At 52.3% G+C, this 17,340-nt stretch overlaps 2 protein-coding genes across 3 annotated transcripts in view; one reads left to right on the forward strand and one right to left on the reverse strand.

The window, feature by feature from the left end:
- LOC139248274 (zinc finger protein 664-like) overlaps positions 1-17,340 on the reverse strand; it is a 127,272-nt gene that overhangs the window by 33,893 nt on the left and 76,039 nt on the right. The window lies entirely within an intron of this gene.
- On the forward strand, positions 11,196-15,936 carry LOC139248260 (zinc finger protein 432-like). 2 transcript variants are annotated; one of them, XM_070872031.1, is made up of 2 exons: positions 11,196-11,217; positions 12,566-15,936. In XM_070872031.1, the coding sequence occupies exon 2, from the start codon at positions 12,930-12,932 to the stop codon at positions 13,938-13,940; it is 1,011 nt and encodes a 336-aa protein (XP_070728132.1). In that variant the 5' UTR covers positions 11,196-11,217; positions 12,566-12,929; the 3' UTR covers positions 13,941-15,936. The 2 variants fall into 2 exon arrangements, with proteins under 2 accessions (XP_070728132.1, XP_070728131.1); XM_070872030.1 differs by lacking the exon at positions 11,196-11,217 and adding an exon at positions 12,003-12,039.

Raw genomic sequence — 17,340 nt, forward strand, 5'->3', positions numbered from 1 at the left:
ATCATTGTTCGAGCATCTAAGGACACAACAAAGTGGGTCTGATTGAAGGGGGCGGGGCTGAGTGTGGAGGCGGAGCTGAGTGTGGAGGTGGGGCTGTGTAGGGGCGGAGCTGAGTGTAGTGGGTGGGGCTGAGTAGGGGCGGGGCTGAGTGTGGAGGTGGGGCTGTGTAGGGGCGGAGCTGAGTGTAGTGGGTGGGGCTGAGTAGGGGCGGGGCTGAGTGTGGAGGTGGGGCTGTGTAGGGGCGGAGCTGAGTGTGGAGGTGGGGCTGTGTGTGGAGGTGGGTCTGTGTAAGGGCGGAGCTGAGTGTAGTGGGCTGCTGGGTGTGGAGGCAGGGTTGAGTTTATGGACGGGGCTGAGTGTGGAGGCAGGGCTGAGTTTAGGGACAGGACTGAGTGTAGGGACAGGGCTGAGTGTGGAGGCAGGGCTGAGTTAAGGGACAGGGCTGAGTGTGGAGGCAGGGCTGAGTGTAGGGACAGGGCTGAGTGTGGAGGCAGGGCGGAGTTTAGGGACAGGGCTGAGTGTGGAGGCAGGGCTGAGTTTATGGACGGGGCTGAGTGTGGATGCAGGACTGAGTGTAGGGGCGGGGCTGAGTGTGGAGGCGAGGCTGAATTTAGGGATGGGGCTGAGTGTGGAGGCGAGGCTGAGTTTAGGGATGGGGCTGAGTGTGGAGGCGGGGCTGAGTTTAGGGATGGGGCTGAGTGTGGAGGCACGGCTGAGTTTATGGACGGGGCTGAGTGTGGATGCAGGGCTGAGTGTAGGGGCGGGGCTGAGTGTGGAGGCGAGGCTGAATTTAGGGATGGGGCTGAGTGTGGAGGCGAGGCTGAATTTAGGGATGGGGCTCAGTGTGGAGGCGAGGCTGAATTTAGGGATGGGGCTGAGTGTGGAGGCGAGGCTGAGTTTAGGGATGGGGCTGAGTGTGGAGGCGAGGCTGAATTTAGGGATGGGGCTGAGTGTGGAGGCGAGGCTGAATTTAGGGATGGGGATGAGTGTGGAGGCGGGGCTGAGTTTAGGGACAGGGCTGTGTAGGGGCGGAGCTGAGTGTGGAGGCGGGGCTGAGTTTAGGGATGGGGCTGAGTGTGGAGGCGGGGCTGAGTGTGGGACAGGGCTGAGTTTGAAGGCAGGGCTGTGTGGAGGCGGGGCTGAGTGTGGAGGCAGGGCTGTGTAGGGGCGGGGCTGAGTGTACGGGTGGGCTCTTATTCCAGCCCCTTTCTCAATGCGACATCAAGCACGTTCAGACTAGCTCCTCTCATTTCCCCCTCACCGTGATCCCCACATCTTCTCCCAGGGTCAATCCCCCACACACCACTCCCCACGTCCCGCCCTCCCCATGGAACACCCCACCCCAGGACACCCGCACACAGACAGAGAATCATATCATAGAAATTTACAGCACGGAAGGAGGCCATTCAGCCCATCGTGTGCGTGCCGGCTGACAAAGAGCTATTCAGCCTAATCCCACTTTCCAGCTCTTGTCCGTAGCCTGTAGGTTACGGCACTTCAAGTGGACATCCAAGTACTTTATATGTGGTGAGGGTTTCTGCAGTGAGTTCCAGACCCTCACCACCTTCTGGGTGAGGGGATTTACCCTCACATCCCCTCTAAACCTTCAACGAGTACTTTATATCTATGTCCCCTGGTTATTGACCCCTCTGCTAAGGGAAATAGGTCTTTCCTATCCACTCTATCTTGGCCCCTCATAATTTTATACACCTCAATAAGTTCTCTCCTCAGCTTCCTCTGTTCCAAGGAAAACAAACCCAGCCTATCCAATCTTTTCTCGTAATTAAAATTCTCTAGTCCAGGCAACATTATTGTAAAACTCCTCTGTACCCTCTCTAGTGCAATCACATATTTCCTGTAATAAGGTGACCAGAACTGCACGCAGTACTCTCGCTGCCAGAGAGGATTGGAAAATGCTGGTCAAAGAATGTGCATTCCCTTGTCTTCTTAGCCCTCCCCCTCTGGTGTCCCCCCAAGGATCTATCCTTGGCCCCCTCCTCCTATTTCTCACCGACATGCTGCCCCTTGGCGACATCATCCGACAACACCGCCATTGCCCAATTGACTCTTGACGTTGGGTTTCAGACGCTGACACAGCACAGTGCGAGAAAGCTTTGGTGAGATGTGTTGCTTGTCCCGAAGATGTATCGTGCTGTGACGTCTGTGGTATGGATGACTTTGTCGACAAAGGTCTCTGTGACGTGGGCTCCGCCTGTTGCCTCCCGAAATGGCCGTAGATCCCTGGACTAAGCTCTGACCCAAGCTCTTCAAGGCCCCGCGGAAAGAAGCCTTCATCCGGGAAGAGAAGGTACAATGGCGGGTGGCGGGGCAGGCGGGGGGGCATATCCCGCTGAGATTCTATCGCCGCTGTTTGAATAATGGGCCGATCTCCGAAATAAAACTAATTGCATTTGTTCCCTTGTTTCTCTGTCTGTATGTGTGGAGTGTCTCGGGATGGGGTTTTCCTTGGCGGGAGGAGGGGGACGTGGGGAGTTGTGTGTGTGGCGGGATTGACCCTCACAAAGAAAGACAAAAAAAGACTTGGATTTATACAGGGCCATTCACGACCAGCGGACGTCTCAAAGCGCTTTACAACAAATGAAATACCTTCGAAGGGGAGTCACTGTGGGATACACGGCAGCCAATTTGCACACAGCAAGCTCCCACAAACAGCGATCTGATAATGACCAGCTCATCTGTTTTTTTGTTATGTTGATTGAGGGATAAATATTGACCCCTGGACACTGGCGGTAACTCCCCTGCTCTTCTTCGAAATAGTGCCATGGGATCTTTTATGTCCACCGTAGAGCGTGAACAGGGCCTCAGTTAAAGGTCTCATCCGAAAGACGGCACCTCCGACAGTGCAGCACTCCCTCAGTACTGCCCCTCTGACGTGCAGCACTCCCTCAGTACCACCCCTCCGACAGTGCAGCACTCCCTTAGTATTGCCCCTCCAACAGTGCAACACTCCCTCAGCACTGCTCCTCCGACAGTGCAGCGCTCCCTCAGTACTGCCCCTCCGACAGTGCTGCGCTCCCTCAGTACTGCCTCTCCGACAGTGCTGCACTCCCTCAGTACTGCCTCTCCGACAGTGCATCACTCCCTCAGCACTGCCCCTTTGACAGTGCAGCACTCCCTCAGTACTGCCCCTCTGACAATACAGCGTTCCCTCAGTACTGCCCTTCCAACAGTGCAGCCCTCCCTCAGTACTGCCCCACCGACAGTGCGCCACTCCCTCAGTACTGCCCCTCCGACAGTGCAGCACTCCCTCAGTGCTGCCCCTCCGACAGTGCAGCACTCCCTCAGTGCTGCCCCTCTGACATTGCAGCGTTCCCTCAGTACTGCCCCTCCGACAGTGCGGTGTTCCCTCAGTACTACCCCTCCGACTATGCGGCACTCCCTTAGTACTACCCCTCTGACAGTGCAGCACTTCCTCAGTACTGGCCCTCCGACAATGCGGCGCTCCCTCAGTACTGCCCCTCCGACAGTGCGCCGCTCCCAGTATTGCCCCTCCGACAGTGCAGCGCTCCCTCAGTACTGCCCCTCCAACAGTGCGGTGCTCCCTCAGTACTGCCCCTCCAACAGTGCGGTGCTCCCCCAGCACTGCTCCTCCGACAGTGCGGCACTCCCCCAACACTGCAGTGGGAGTGTCAGCCTAGGTTTCTTTGTGCTCAAATCCCTGGAGTGGGACTTGAACCCACAAACTTCTGACTCAGGGCAAGAGTGCTGCCCACTGAGCCACAGCTGACAGTGTGGGGATCAAGGGGAGGAGGGAAATGGGATGAGCAGATCGCTCGGGGAAATGTCTGAATGTGTGTCTGATGGCGCATTCAGATAGGGGCTGGAATAATAGGCTGGTGTTACTTGACCAGCCATGATGTTACTGAATGGACGAGCAGGCTCGAGAGGCCGAGTGACCCAGTTCGACAACCAGCTCCTTCCACACTCTCGTCATATTCTTTAATATCCCACACAGTCTAATCTCACAGACACACATATATCACAGACATATATCACTCATACAGGCAGAGACATCCCACTAACACATACACAGCCCATACACAGACATATCACACACACAGGTAGAGACATCCCCCAAACACACACACAGCCCGTACACAGACATATATCACACACACAGGTAGAGACAGCCCCCAAACACACACACATAGCCTGTTGTGCGTCTGTAAAGCATGCACTCGCATGTTCTGCCACCAGGGATCGTATCCCCTGAAGTACCAAGGGATCCCAGCATCACTTGGGAGCAATGTGTATAAGCTGGCCCCTAAGGCCTGTTCCTCAATCTGGAGTGTCTTATTAAAGACTAAGGTCACTGTTACTTTAACCTCCCTGTGTGCAGTCTCATCTGTGTTGGGAACACAACAACTGGCGACGAGTATACGAATCCAACGCAAAGATGCAGCAAACTGTGGGCATCCTGGAGAAATTCTCGGAGGGTGAGGACTGGGAAGCCTATGTCGAATGGCTACACCAGTACTTTGTAGCCAACGAGCTGGACGGAGAAGGAAACGCTGCAAAAAGGAGAGCGGTCCTCTCACCGACCTGCAGCCTCATGAAGAATCTTCTGGCTCCGGGTGAAACCCACAGGTAAGTCATATCAGGAGCTGTGTGCACTGGTTCGGGAGCATCTTAACCCGAGGAAGAGCATGCTGATGGCGAGGTATCGGTTCTACACGTGCCAGCGATCTGAAGGTCAGGAAGTGGCGAGCTACGTCGCCGAGCTAAGACGACTTGCAGGACAATGTGAGTTTGATAGCTAGAGCAAATAATCAGAGACTTTTTTGTACTGGGCATTGGCCACGAGACCATCCTACGAAAACTTTTGACTGTAGAGACACCGACCCTCAGTAAGGCCATTGCGATAGCACAGTCGTTTATGTCCACCAGTGATAACACCAAACAAATCTCTCAGCACACAAGTGCTAGCAATGTTCATAAATTAACTGGAACTGTGTTTGCAAGCAGAAATGTACAGGGCAGAAACCATGAGTCTGCAGCTGCCAGCAGGCCTCAGGTGACCCAGATAACTCACAGTCCGCAACAAAGGATGAATGCAAGGCAAGTCACACCTTGTTGGCGTTGTGGAGGCTTCCATTCAGCCTATTCATGCCGCTTCAAAGGGTATGTTTGCAAGAGCTGTGGAACAATGGGGCACCTCCAACGAGCTTGCAGACGAGCTGCAAGCTCTGCAAAACTTGCTAACCACCACGTGGCAGAGGAAGATCAGTCCATGGTGGATCAAAGCAATTTCGAGCCTCAGAGAGAGGAGGCAGATGCTGAAGTACACGGGGTGCACACATTTCGATGAAATGTCCACCTATAATGCTAAACGTAAAATTGAATGGCTTACCCGTAGCCATGGAACTGGACACTGGCGCTAGCCAATCCATCATTGAGTAAAAAGATGTTTGAGAGATGGTGGTGCAACAAGGCACTCAGACCAGCCCTGAACCCCATCCACACGAAACTGAGAACATACACCAAAGAGTTTATCAATGTCCTGAGTAGTGCCATGGTCAAGGTTGCCTACGAGGGCACGGTGCATGAACTGCCACTCTGGATTGTCCCGGGCGATGGCCCCACACTGCTTAGAAGGAGCTGGCTGGGCAAAATCCGCTGGAACTGGGATGACATCCGAGCACTATCACATGTCGATGAGGCCTCATGTACCCAGGTTCTTAACAAATTTCCTTCCCTTTTTGAGCCAGGCATTGGAAACTTTTCCAGGGTGAAGGTGCAGATCCACTTGGTCCCAGAGGCACGACCCATTCACCACAAGGCGCGAGCTGGACAGGCTGCAACGCAAGGGCATTATCTCCCCAGTGAAATTCAGCGAATGGGTCACCCGATTGTTCCAGTACTCAAAAGTGATGGCACGGTCAGGATTTGCGGCGATTATAAAGTAACTATTAATTGTTTCTCGCTACAGGACCAATACCCGCTACCGAAGGTGGACGACCTATTTGCGACACTAGCAGGAGGCAAGACGTTCACCAAGCTCAACCTGACTTCGGCCTACATGACGCAGGAGCTGGAGGAGTCTTCAAAGAGCCTCACCTGCATCAACACGCACAAGGGACTGTTCATCTACAACAGATGCCCGTTTGGAATTCGGTCGGCTGCAGCGATCTTCCAGCAAAACATGGAGAGCCTACTCAAGTCGGTACCACGCACAGTGGTTTTTCAGGACGACATATTGGTCAGGGGTCGGGACACCATCGAGCACCTACAAAACCTGGAGGAGGTCCTCCAGCGACTGGATCGCGTAGGGCTGCGGCTGAAGAGGTCGAAATGCGTCTTCATGGCAAAGGAAGTGGAGTTTTTGGGGAGAAAGATCGCGGCGGACGTCATTCGGCCCACAGAGGCCAAGACAGAGGCTATCAGGAACGCGCCCAGGCCACAGAATGTCACGGAGCTGCGGTCATTCCTGGGACTCCTCAATTATTTTGGTAACTTCCTACCGGGGTTAAGCACCCTCTTAGAGCCCCTACATGTGTTATTGCGTAAAGGTGAGAACTGGGTATGGGGAAAAAAACGAGTAATTGCTTTTGAGAAAGCCAGAAACATTTTATGCTCCATAAACAAGCTGCTTGTATTGTATAACCCGTGTAAAAGACTTGTGCTAGCATGTGATGCGTCATCGTACGGTGTCGGGTGTGTATTACAACAAGCTAACGTTGCGGGGAAGTTGCAAACTGTAGCCTATGCTTCCAGGAGCTTGTCTAAGGCCAAGAGGGCCTACAGCATGATTGAGAAAGAGGCATTGGCGTGTGTGTTCGGGGTAAAGAAAATGCATCAGTACCTGTTTGGCCTCAAATTTGAGCTGGAAACCGATCACAAGCCCCTCATATCCCTGTTCGCTGAAAACAAGGGGATAAATACCAATGCCTCAGCCCGCATACAAAGGTGGGCACTCGCGCTATCAGCGTATAACTATACCATCCGCCACAGGCCAGGCACCGAGAACTGTGCGGATGCTCTCAGTCGGCTACCATTGCCCACCACGGGGGTGGAAATGGCGCAGCTGTAAACTTGTTGATGGTGGCGCAGCCCGCAGACTTGTTGATGGTCATGGAAGTGTTTGAAAATGATAAATCATCTGTCACGGCCCGCCAGATTAGGACTTGGACCAGCCAAGATCCTCTGCTGTCCCTAGTAAAAAACTGTGTACTGCATGGGAGCTGGGCCAGCATCCCCGTTGAAATGCAAGAGCTAATCAAGCCGTTCCAACGGCGAAAGGATGAGCTGTCCATTCAGGCAGACTGCCTGTTGTGGGGTAACCGCGTAGTGCTACCCAAAAAGGGCAGGGAGATGTTCATCTCGATCTCCACAGCACACACCCGGGTATAGTAATGATGAAAGCGATAGCCAGATCCCATGTGTGATGGCCCGGTATCGACTCTGACTTAGAGTCCTGTGTACGGCAATGCAACGTATGTGCTCAGTTGAGCAATGCGCCCAGAAGGCACCACTAAGTTTGTGGTCCTGGCCCTCCAGACCATGGTCAAGGATCCATGTCGACTATGCGGGCCCGTTTCTCAGTAAAATGTTCCTGGTGGTGGTGGATGCTTTTTCAAAATGGATTGAATGTGAAATAATGTCGGGAAGCACCGCCACCGCCACCATTGAAAGCCTGAGGACCATGTCTGCCACCCACGGCCTGCCTGACATACTGGTCAGTGACAATGGGCCATGTTTCACCAGTGCCGAATTTAAAGAATTCATGACCCGCAATGAGATCAAACATGTCACCTCGGCCCCGTTTAAACCAGACTCCAATGGGCAGGCAGAGCGGGCAGTACAAACAATCAAACAGAGCCTTAAACAAGTCACAGAAGGCTCACTCCAAACCCGCCTGTCCTGAGTACTGCTCAGCGACCGCACGAGACCCCACTCACTCACAGGGGTGCCCCCGGCTGAGCTATTCATGAAAAGGACACTTAAAACCAGACTCTCGCTGGTTCACCCCAACCTGCATGATCAGCTGGAGAGCAGGCGGCAGCAACAAAATGTAAACGATGGTCGCGCCACTGTGTCATGGGAAATTGATCTGAATGACCCTGTGTATGTGCTAAACTACGGACATGGTCCCAAGTGGATCGCGGGCACGGTGATAGCTAAAGAAGGAAATAGGGTGTTTGTAGTCAAACTAGACAATGGACAAATTTGCAGAAAGTACCTGGACCAAACGAGGTTGCGGTTCACAGACTGCCCTGAACAACCCACAGCAGACACCACCTTTATCGAGCCAACAACACACATCCAACACGACACCACGCCGGACCAGGAAATCGAACCCATCACGCCCAACAGCCCAGCAAGGTCAGGCTCACCTAGCAGCCCTGCCGGGCCAACAACACGCCAGCCCAGTGAGGGCACAGCCAACACACCAGAACAGACATTTGTACTAAGGCGGTCCACCAAGGAAAGAAAGGCTCCCGACCGATGCACCTTGTAAATAGTTTTCACTTTGACTGTCGCGGGGGAGTGATGTTGTGTATCTGTAAAGCATGCACTCCCATATTCCGCCACCAAGGAGCTCATCCCCTGAAGTCCCAAGGGATCCCAGCATCCCTTCGGGGCACTGTATATAAGCCGGCCCCTAAGGCCCGTTCCTCTCTCTGGAGTGTCTTATTAAAGACTGAGGTCACTGTTACTTTAACCTCCCTGTGTGCAATCTCATCTGCGTTAGGAACACAATACTGTCCATCATCGAATGGGTCCTGAGCAGTGATTTACAGAGGATGGAAGCATACTTCCCTTGATGGCGATTCTGGCCAAACCCGCAAAAGGCAGCCACCTCGACATTACCAATCTTTGAAAGTCTCCTTTTGTGGTGCAGAGGTAAATCATGCCAAAAAAATCCCTCCTATTTAGGAGTCACACTTGATCGTACCCTGTCATATATACAACATCTCCAGAACCTATAGAAGAAACTAAAGAGTAAGGTCAACTTGATCCAGAAACTCACCAGATCCACATGGGGAGCAGATGCTCAAACCCTCCGTATGCCAGCACCTCTACACCAGCAAAGACATGTCGATCCAGGCCAACTTGAACAACCTACCACCAGCCCGTCTCACATCTAGAAGGCCATTTTGGATCGTCACTGAAGCCCTTCAGTGATCTCCCCACAGCCTTGCTGACTGATGGTGAAATGCCTCGAAGAACTGCGACATACGGAATGGATTCCTTATAGAACACCCCAGAGTACAACCTGAAGGATCAAACCGTCCTCGCAAACATTGGGCATCCATCAACCGCCTCAGAACTGGTCATCGCAGATGCTGCCACCTTCACCATAGGTGGAAGAGTAAAGCATCCCCATCATGTGACTGTGGAGCTCCTAATCAGATCCTGGAGCAAATCATTGAGCACTGCCCTCAGAGGAAATTTGCAGGAAACCTACAAGATATCCATGCTGTTACATCAGAAGCTTTGGCCTGGGTAATCAACTTGGAAATTGACGTTTGATTTGCTTTGCTGCTACCATACGAAAAAAGACTGGATGCATAACTAACAGAAAGGAAGATGGCTGTGGTTATTGGAGGTCAATCATCTCAGCCCCAGGACATCGCTGCAAGAGTTCCTCAGGGCAGTGTCCTCGGCCCAACACTCTTCAGCTGCTTCATCAATGACCTTCCCTCCATCATAAGGTCAGAAGTGGGGATGTTCACTGATGATTGCACAGAGTTCAGTTCCATTCGCAACTCCTCAGATAATGGAGCAGTCCATGCCCGCATGCAGCAAGAGCTGGGCGACATTCAGGTTCGAGCTGATAAGTGGCAAGTAATTTTCACGCAAAACATGTATCAGGCAATGACTACCTCCAACAAGTGATAGTCTACCGGCCCTTGACAGTCAACTTCATTAACAGCGCAGAATCCCCCACCATCAATATCCTGGGGGTCACCATTGACCAGAAACTTAACTTGAGCAGCCACGTAAATACTGTGGCAACAAGAGCGGGTCAGAGGCTGGGTATTCTGCGGTGAGTGTCTCACTCCTGACTCTCCAAAGCCTTTCACCATCTACAAGGCACATGTCAGGAGTGTGATGGAATACTCTCTAATTGCCTGGATGAGCGCAGCTCCAACAACACTCGGGAAGCTCGACACCATCCAGGACAAAGCAGCCCGCTTGATTGACACCCCATCCACCACCTTAAAACATCAACTCGCTCCACCACCGGCACAACTTGGCTGCAGTGTTTACCATCTACAAGATGCACTGCAGCAACTCGCCAAGGCTCCTTCGGCAGCATCTCCCAGACCCGCGACCTCTACCACCGAGAAGGACAGGGGCAGCAGGGGCATGGGAACACCATCACCTCCATGTTCCACCTCCGAGTCACACACCGTCCTGACTTGGAAATATATCGGTCGCTGGGACAAAATCCTGGAACTCCCTTCCGAACAGCACTGTGAGAGTACCTTCACCACACGGACTGCAGCGGTTCAAGAAGGTGGCTCACTTTCACCTTGTCAGGGGCGGTCAGGGATGGGCAATAAATGCTGGCCTGGAGAGCACCACCCACATCTGGAGAATGAATAAAGAAAGGAATCAAATTCATCAGAATGCACCAAATTAAAGTGACAACTCAGCACTTTCTGGGGAAGTGATTGGCCCAGACACATTGGTACCGAATAGTATTTAGAAAGGTCCGGATAAAGGGGCCGGGAGAGCACAGATGCAGAGACACAAATATAGACACACGTGTACACACAGACACACATATATAACAGACATATATCACACACACAGGTAGAGACATCCCCCAAACACACACACAGCCCGTACACAGACATATATCACACACACAGGTAAACGCACCAACCGCCATCCTGTGGGCTCGGGCCCTCCCCGCCCCTGGTGCCAGCTTACATGACGTCACACAGACTAGTTGCCAGGTTACTGACGTCACACAGCTGGCGTTGCTGGGTTACGGACGTCACTTGCGGTAAAGTGCGGCGCGGATTCAAATCAGGAGCCACGTGACTGGGAGCGGCCCCGCCTCCGACTGTGGGAGTGGGCGGGGCGCTTGTTCAGCTGTACCGGGCCGCGATTGGTGCAGAGAGCTGTCAATCAGCTGCTTGCAGCCAATAGTAGAGACGGATCACGTTTGACACCCTAAGCGCGCTCTGCGCATATCCCGGATGTTGACGGTTGGTGAAGGAAAAATCAAAATGGCGGAAAGTGAGCGCGGCCGGGGGGAGAGGGAGCCGGGGGCTGAGGGTGAGTGTCCCGGGGGGAGAGGGAGCCGGGGGCTGAGGGTGAGTGTCCCGGGGGGAGAGGGAGCCGGGGGCTGAGGGTGAGTGTCCCGGGGGGAGAGGGAGCCGGGGGCTGAGGGTGAGTGTCCCGGGGGGAGAGGGAGCCGGGGGCTGAGGGTGAGTGTCCCGGGGGGAGAGGGAGCCGGGGGCTGAGGGTGAGTGTCCCGGGGGGAGAGGGAGCCGGGGGCTGAGGGTGAATGTCCCGGGGGGGGGGGAGAGAGAGCCGGGGGCTGAGGGTGAGTGTCCCGGGGGGAGAGGGGGCTGAGGGTGAGTGTCCCGGGGGGAGAGGGAGCCGGGGGCTGAGGGTGAGTGTCCCGGGGGGAGAGGGAGCCGGGGGCTGAGGGTGAATGTCCCGGGGGGGGGGAGAGAGAGCCGGGGGCTGAGAGTGAGTGTCCCGGAGGGAGAGGGAGCCGGGGGCTGAGGGTGAGTATCCCGGGTGGGAGAGGGAGCCGGGGGCTGAGAGTGAGTGTCCCGGGGGGAGAGGGGGCTGAGGGTGAGTGTCCCGGGGGCTGAGGGTGTGTCCTGGGATGGGGTGCGGGGTGAAGAGGGAGCCGGGACACTTGCTCTAGTGCTAGAGACTGGCGGGTACAGAATATAACCAACACTCACATACCAATTACTGACAGTTACAGCTTTAATCCACACTCACAAACCAGATACTGACAGGTACATATTGAGCACCACACTTATCTACCAGAAACTGAGAGATACAGAATAAAACCCACACTCGCGTACCGGGAAATTACAGGTACAGATTAAACACACACTCGCATATCAAACTGGAAGGTGCTGATTAATCCCACACTGACATATCAGAAACTGACAGGTACAGAATAAAATACACACTCACATACCAGAAACTGACAGGTACACATCATACCCATACTCACATACCAGAAACTGACAGGTACAATTTTAACCCAAACTCATCTGCTAGAAACTGACAGGTCTTGAGTCTCAAGAGAAGTAGTGGCAGGGATTGTGGATGCATTGGTTGTTACTTACCAAAATTCCTTGGATTCTGGCAAGGTCCCAGGAGATTGGAAAACTGCAAATGTAACGTCCCCTATTTTAAAAAGAGGAAGCAGACAAAAAGCAGGAAGCTCTAGAACAGTTAATCCAACATAACGAACAGGGTGGTAAAGTGTATGGGGCAGTGATTTATAGCTTTGCAGGAACAAGAGAGGAAAGAATGTTCCACAGAATCTAGAATCGTCTGTTATGTATTTCTGTTCTGTACTTGCAGTAATGATTTTTGTAAACACCTTTTCCAGGTTATCAAAAGGGGAGGATTTGCAGATGGGAAACTCAAACTAAACATCATGTCGAGATCGGACGGAATCACTCGATTTCTCAGGTCCTGAATTTCATCGGCCTTTGAATGTGGAAGGAGAAAAGTTTGTCTGTTCTGTCTGTGCGAACAGATTTCAAACATCGGTGTGACTGGGGAAGCACTGAGACACACACACACCCGAGTGAGAGTGTTCCAGTGCACTGACTGGAAAGAGCTTTAACCAGTTACACAGACTGACAAAACATCGCAGCATTGAAAGCGGGTAGAAACTGTACACGTGTTCTGTGTGTGGTCAAGGCTTCAACTGATCGTCCAACCTGGAGAGACACAAGGACACCCGCACCATGGAGAAACCGTGGGAATGTGGAGACTGTGGGAAGGGATTCAATTACCCGTGTCAGCTGGAAGTACATCAGCACAGTCACACTGGGGAAAGACCGTTCACTTGCTCTGAATGTGGGAAGGGATTCACTCAGTCATCTCGCCTTCTAACTCACCAGCGAGTTCACACTGGGGAGAGGCCATTCACCTGCTCAGAGTGTGGGAAGGGATTCACTCAGTCATGCCACCTGCTGATACACCAGCGAGTTCACACTGGGGAGAGGCCGTTCACCTGCTCCGAGTGTGGGAAAGGATTCACTCTGTCATCCAACCTGTTGATACATCAGCGGGTTCACACTGGGGAGAGGCCGTTCACCTGCTCTGAATGTGGGAAAGGATTCACTCTGTCATCCCGCCTTCTAACTCACCAGCGAGTTCATACTGAGGAGAGGCCGTTCACCTGCTCTGAGTGTGGGAAGGGCTTCACTGCTTCATCCCACCTGCTGAGACACCAGAGAGTACACACTGGGGAGAGACCGTTCACCTGCTCTGAGTGTGGGAAAGAATTCACTCAGTCATCCAACCTGCTGAGACACCAGCGAGTTCACACTGGGGAGAGGCTGTTTACTTGCTCCGAGTGTGGGAAGGGATTCACTCAGTTATCCAACCTGCTGATACACCAGCTAGTTCACACTGGGGAGAGGCCGTTCACCTGCTCCGAGTGTGGGAAGGGATTCACTCAGTCATCTGGCCTGCTGAGACACCAGCGCGTTCACACTGGGGAGAGGCCGTTCACCTGCTCTGAGTGTGGGAAGGGATTCACTCGGTCATCCCACCTGCTGATACACCAGCGAGTTCACACTGGGGAGAGGCCGTTCACTTGCACTGTGTGTGGGAAGGGATTCACTCAGTCATCTGACCTCACTGGACACCAGCGAGTTCACACTGGGGAAAGACCATTCACCTGCTCAGTGTGTGGGAAGGGATTCACTCGATCATCCAGGCTGCTGATACACCAGCGACTTCACAAGTGACTGCAGGGTTTGGATTCTGCTGTTGTCCCAGATTGAATCGTGTCCATTCCTACAGTTGGGCTTTCTTTCTGCTGATATTAATTACCCCTATAACTGGGCTGGAGTTTAATATTAGGGATATTTGACCAATTAATCAACGGGAAAAGGGTGAGATTAAAAATTAATGCTGATTGTGTCTGCATCCATACCTCACTCTTTAAAAAACATAAGAAATAGGAGCAGGAGTAGGCCATTGGTCACTCGAACCTGCTCCGCCATTTAATAAGATCATGGCTGATCTGATCTTGGGCACAGCTCCACTTGCCTGCCTGCTCCCCATAACCCTTCACTCTCTTATTGCTCAAAAATCTGGCTGTCTCCATCTTAAATATATTCAATGACCCAGCCTCCACAGCTCTCTGGGGTAGAGAAAGATTCACGACCCTCAGAGAAGAAATTTCCCCTCATCAGTTCTAAATCAGCGACCCCTTATTCTTAAACTATGCCCCTAATTCTAGATTCCCCCACGAGTGGAAATATCCTCTGCATCGACCTTGTCGAGTCCCCTCAGTATCATATTTTAATAAGATCACCTCTGATTCTTCTGAACTCCAATGTGTGTAGGCCTAACCTGCTCAACCTATCCCCATAAGTCAACCCCTTCATCTCAGGAATCAAACTAGTGAAGCTTCTCCAATGCAAGTATATCCCTCCTTAAATAAGGAGATCAAAACTGTACGCAGTACTCTAGGTGTGGCCTCACCAATACCCTGTACAGTTATAGCAGTACTTCCCTGCTTTTATACTTCATCCCCCTTGCAATAAAGGCCAACATTTCTGTTGGCTTCATAATTACTTGCTGAACCTGCAGAATAACTTTTTGTGTTTCACACACAAGAACACCGAGGTCCCTCTGTACTGCAGCATTTTGTAATATCTCTATTATTTAAATAATAAATTGTATTTTTATTTTTCCTGCCAAAGTGGATAACCTTGCACTTTCCCACATTATACTCAATCTGCCAAATATTAGCCCACTCACTGAGCCTGTCTACATCCATTTGCAGATTCTTTGTGTCCTCCTTCAATTTGCTTTCTCATCCATCTTTGTATCATCAGCAAACTTGGCCACATTACACTCTGTCCCTTCATCCAAGTCATGATTATAGATTGGAAATAATTGAGGACCCAGCACCGATCCCTGTGGCACCCCATTAGTCACCGTTTGTCAACCGGAAAATGATCCATTTATTCCGACTCTGTCTCTGTTAGTTAGCCAATCATCTATCCATGCTAATATATTACTTCCAAACCCGTGAACTTTTATCGTGCAGTCACCTGTTATATGGTACCTTATCGAAAGCCTCTTGGAAATCCAAATACCCCACATCCATTGGTTTCCCCTTATCCACCCTGCTCATTACATCCTCCAAGAACTCCAGCAAATTTGTCAAACATGATTTCCCTTTCATTAAAATCATGCTGACTCTGCTTGTCTGTATTATGCTTTTCCAAATGTCCCACTACTGTTTCTTTAACAATGGACTCCAGCTTTTTCCCAGCAACAGATGTTAGGGTACCTAGTCTATAGTTTCCTGTTTTCTATCTCCCTCCCTTTTTAAATAGGAATGTTACATTTGTGGTTTTCCAAACCGCTGGGACCGCTCCACAATCCAGGGAGTTTTGGCAGATTTCATCCAATGCATCCACTATCTCTGCAGCCACTTCTTTTAAGACCCTAGGATGCAGGCCACCAGTTCCAGGGGATTTGTCCACCTTTAGTCCCATTATTTTACCGAGTACTACTACTTTAGTGATAGTTAATGTTTTAAGTTCCTCCCTCCCTATATCCCCTTGATTATCTATTATTGGGATGTATTTAGTATCTTCTACCATGAAGACCAATACAAAATATCAAAAGGGTTTTACTCAAATACTGAAAGCTGCAACAAATGGAGCTAAAGTTTGTTAAACAATTGATAATAAAATGAATTGAATCTGCAGGTTGGTTTTGGATTTCTCTGGGATGGAGCCGGACATGAAGTGCCTTGAAATACCGCCGGTGTCCAGTAGATGACGCTGTCCCTCCAATTAATTCAGCCTGATTGGAGCGTGACTGCCCCCTAGAGCAGGAGGAATGAGGGCAGATCCAGGTTAGACACTGAACATACTGCACCCCACAGGGACATCACACACTGCCCCTCCCTGGGGCAACTCAGGGTTAGACACTGAACATACGGCACACTATAGGTGATGCACGAACTGCCCTGTCTCTGGGGGAGTCACTGCTGGAGGGTCCCCAGACAGAAGTGGAACTTCTCCAAAACTTCTGGTCATGAATCCTGAGTCAGATTGATGCCGAGTCCCCACATTCTGCGCTGCAGCCTGAGAAGCCACAGAGACCACGTCGGACGTCACAGACCCTGGAGAAGCCCCCAGAGCCTTGGCCCACAGACCTGGGACATTGGGTCTCCACACAGGGGGAGCGATCCCTCAGCCTACCCCCCAGATACCCCAGCTTTGGCCCACAGACCTGGGACACTGGGTCTCCACCCAGGGGGAGCAATCCCTCTGCCCACCCCCCAGATATCCCAGAGTTTTGGCCCACAGACCTGGGACACTGGGTCTCCACATGGGGAGAGCGATCCCTCAGCCCACCCCCCATATACCCCAGAGCCTTGGCCCACAGACCTTGGACACTGGGTCTCCACACGGGGGGGACCAATCCCTCTTCCCACCCCCCAGATATCCCAGAGCCTTGGTCCACAGACCTGGGACACTGGGTCTCCACACGGGGGGGAGCGATCCCACTGCCAATCCAGACACCCCCCCCCCCCCCACCCCTGCCCCCATGTTAGCTGCACTGTCACTGTGCGCTGTGGGGAGTTACATTTATCCACAGCAGCTCTCCTCCCCTGAAGATGCTGACTCTGGCTGGGTGCAGAAATACACTGCAATCCTTTTTCCTTCCCACAATTTACTCAGGAAATGTGCCCCACTTACCAGGCACTGGACAGGACTGGAGCAGTCAGTGCCTCCCCCAGACTGACCCAGAGCCAGCCCCCCACCATCCCCCCCTCACCCTTCCCTGTCCCAGACTGACCCACACACCGCCCTCACCCTCCCTGTCCCAGACTGAACCGCCCCTGCAGCGCCTCTTTGTCTCCCTCCTCCGAAAAGGAGGGACATATAAGAATATCAGAAATAGAAGCAGGAGTCGGCCATTCGGCCCCTCGAGCCTGCTCCGCCATTTAATACGATCATGGCTGATCTGATCATAGACTCAGCTCCACTTCCCTGCCCGTTCCCCATAACCCTTCACTCCCTTATCGCTCAAAAATCTGTCTATCTCCGCCTTAAATATATTCAATGACCCAGCCTCCACAGCTCTCTGGGGCAGAGAATTCCACAGATTCATGAC

Source organism: Pristiophorus japonicus, unplaced genomic scaffold, assembly GCF_044704955.1.
Source record: "Pristiophorus japonicus isolate sPriJap1 unplaced genomic scaffold, sPriJap1.hap1 HAP1_SCAFFOLD_29, whole genome shotgun sequence".
Classification (NCBI taxonomy): Eukaryota; Metazoa; Chordata; class Chondrichthyes; family Pristiophoridae; genus Pristiophorus; species Pristiophorus japonicus.

Coding starts and splice junctions, on each gene's coding strand:
- LOC139248260 (XM_070872031.1), top strand. CDS start 12,930: ATGGAGAAACCGTGGGAATGTGGAGACTGTGGGAAGGGATTCAATTAC.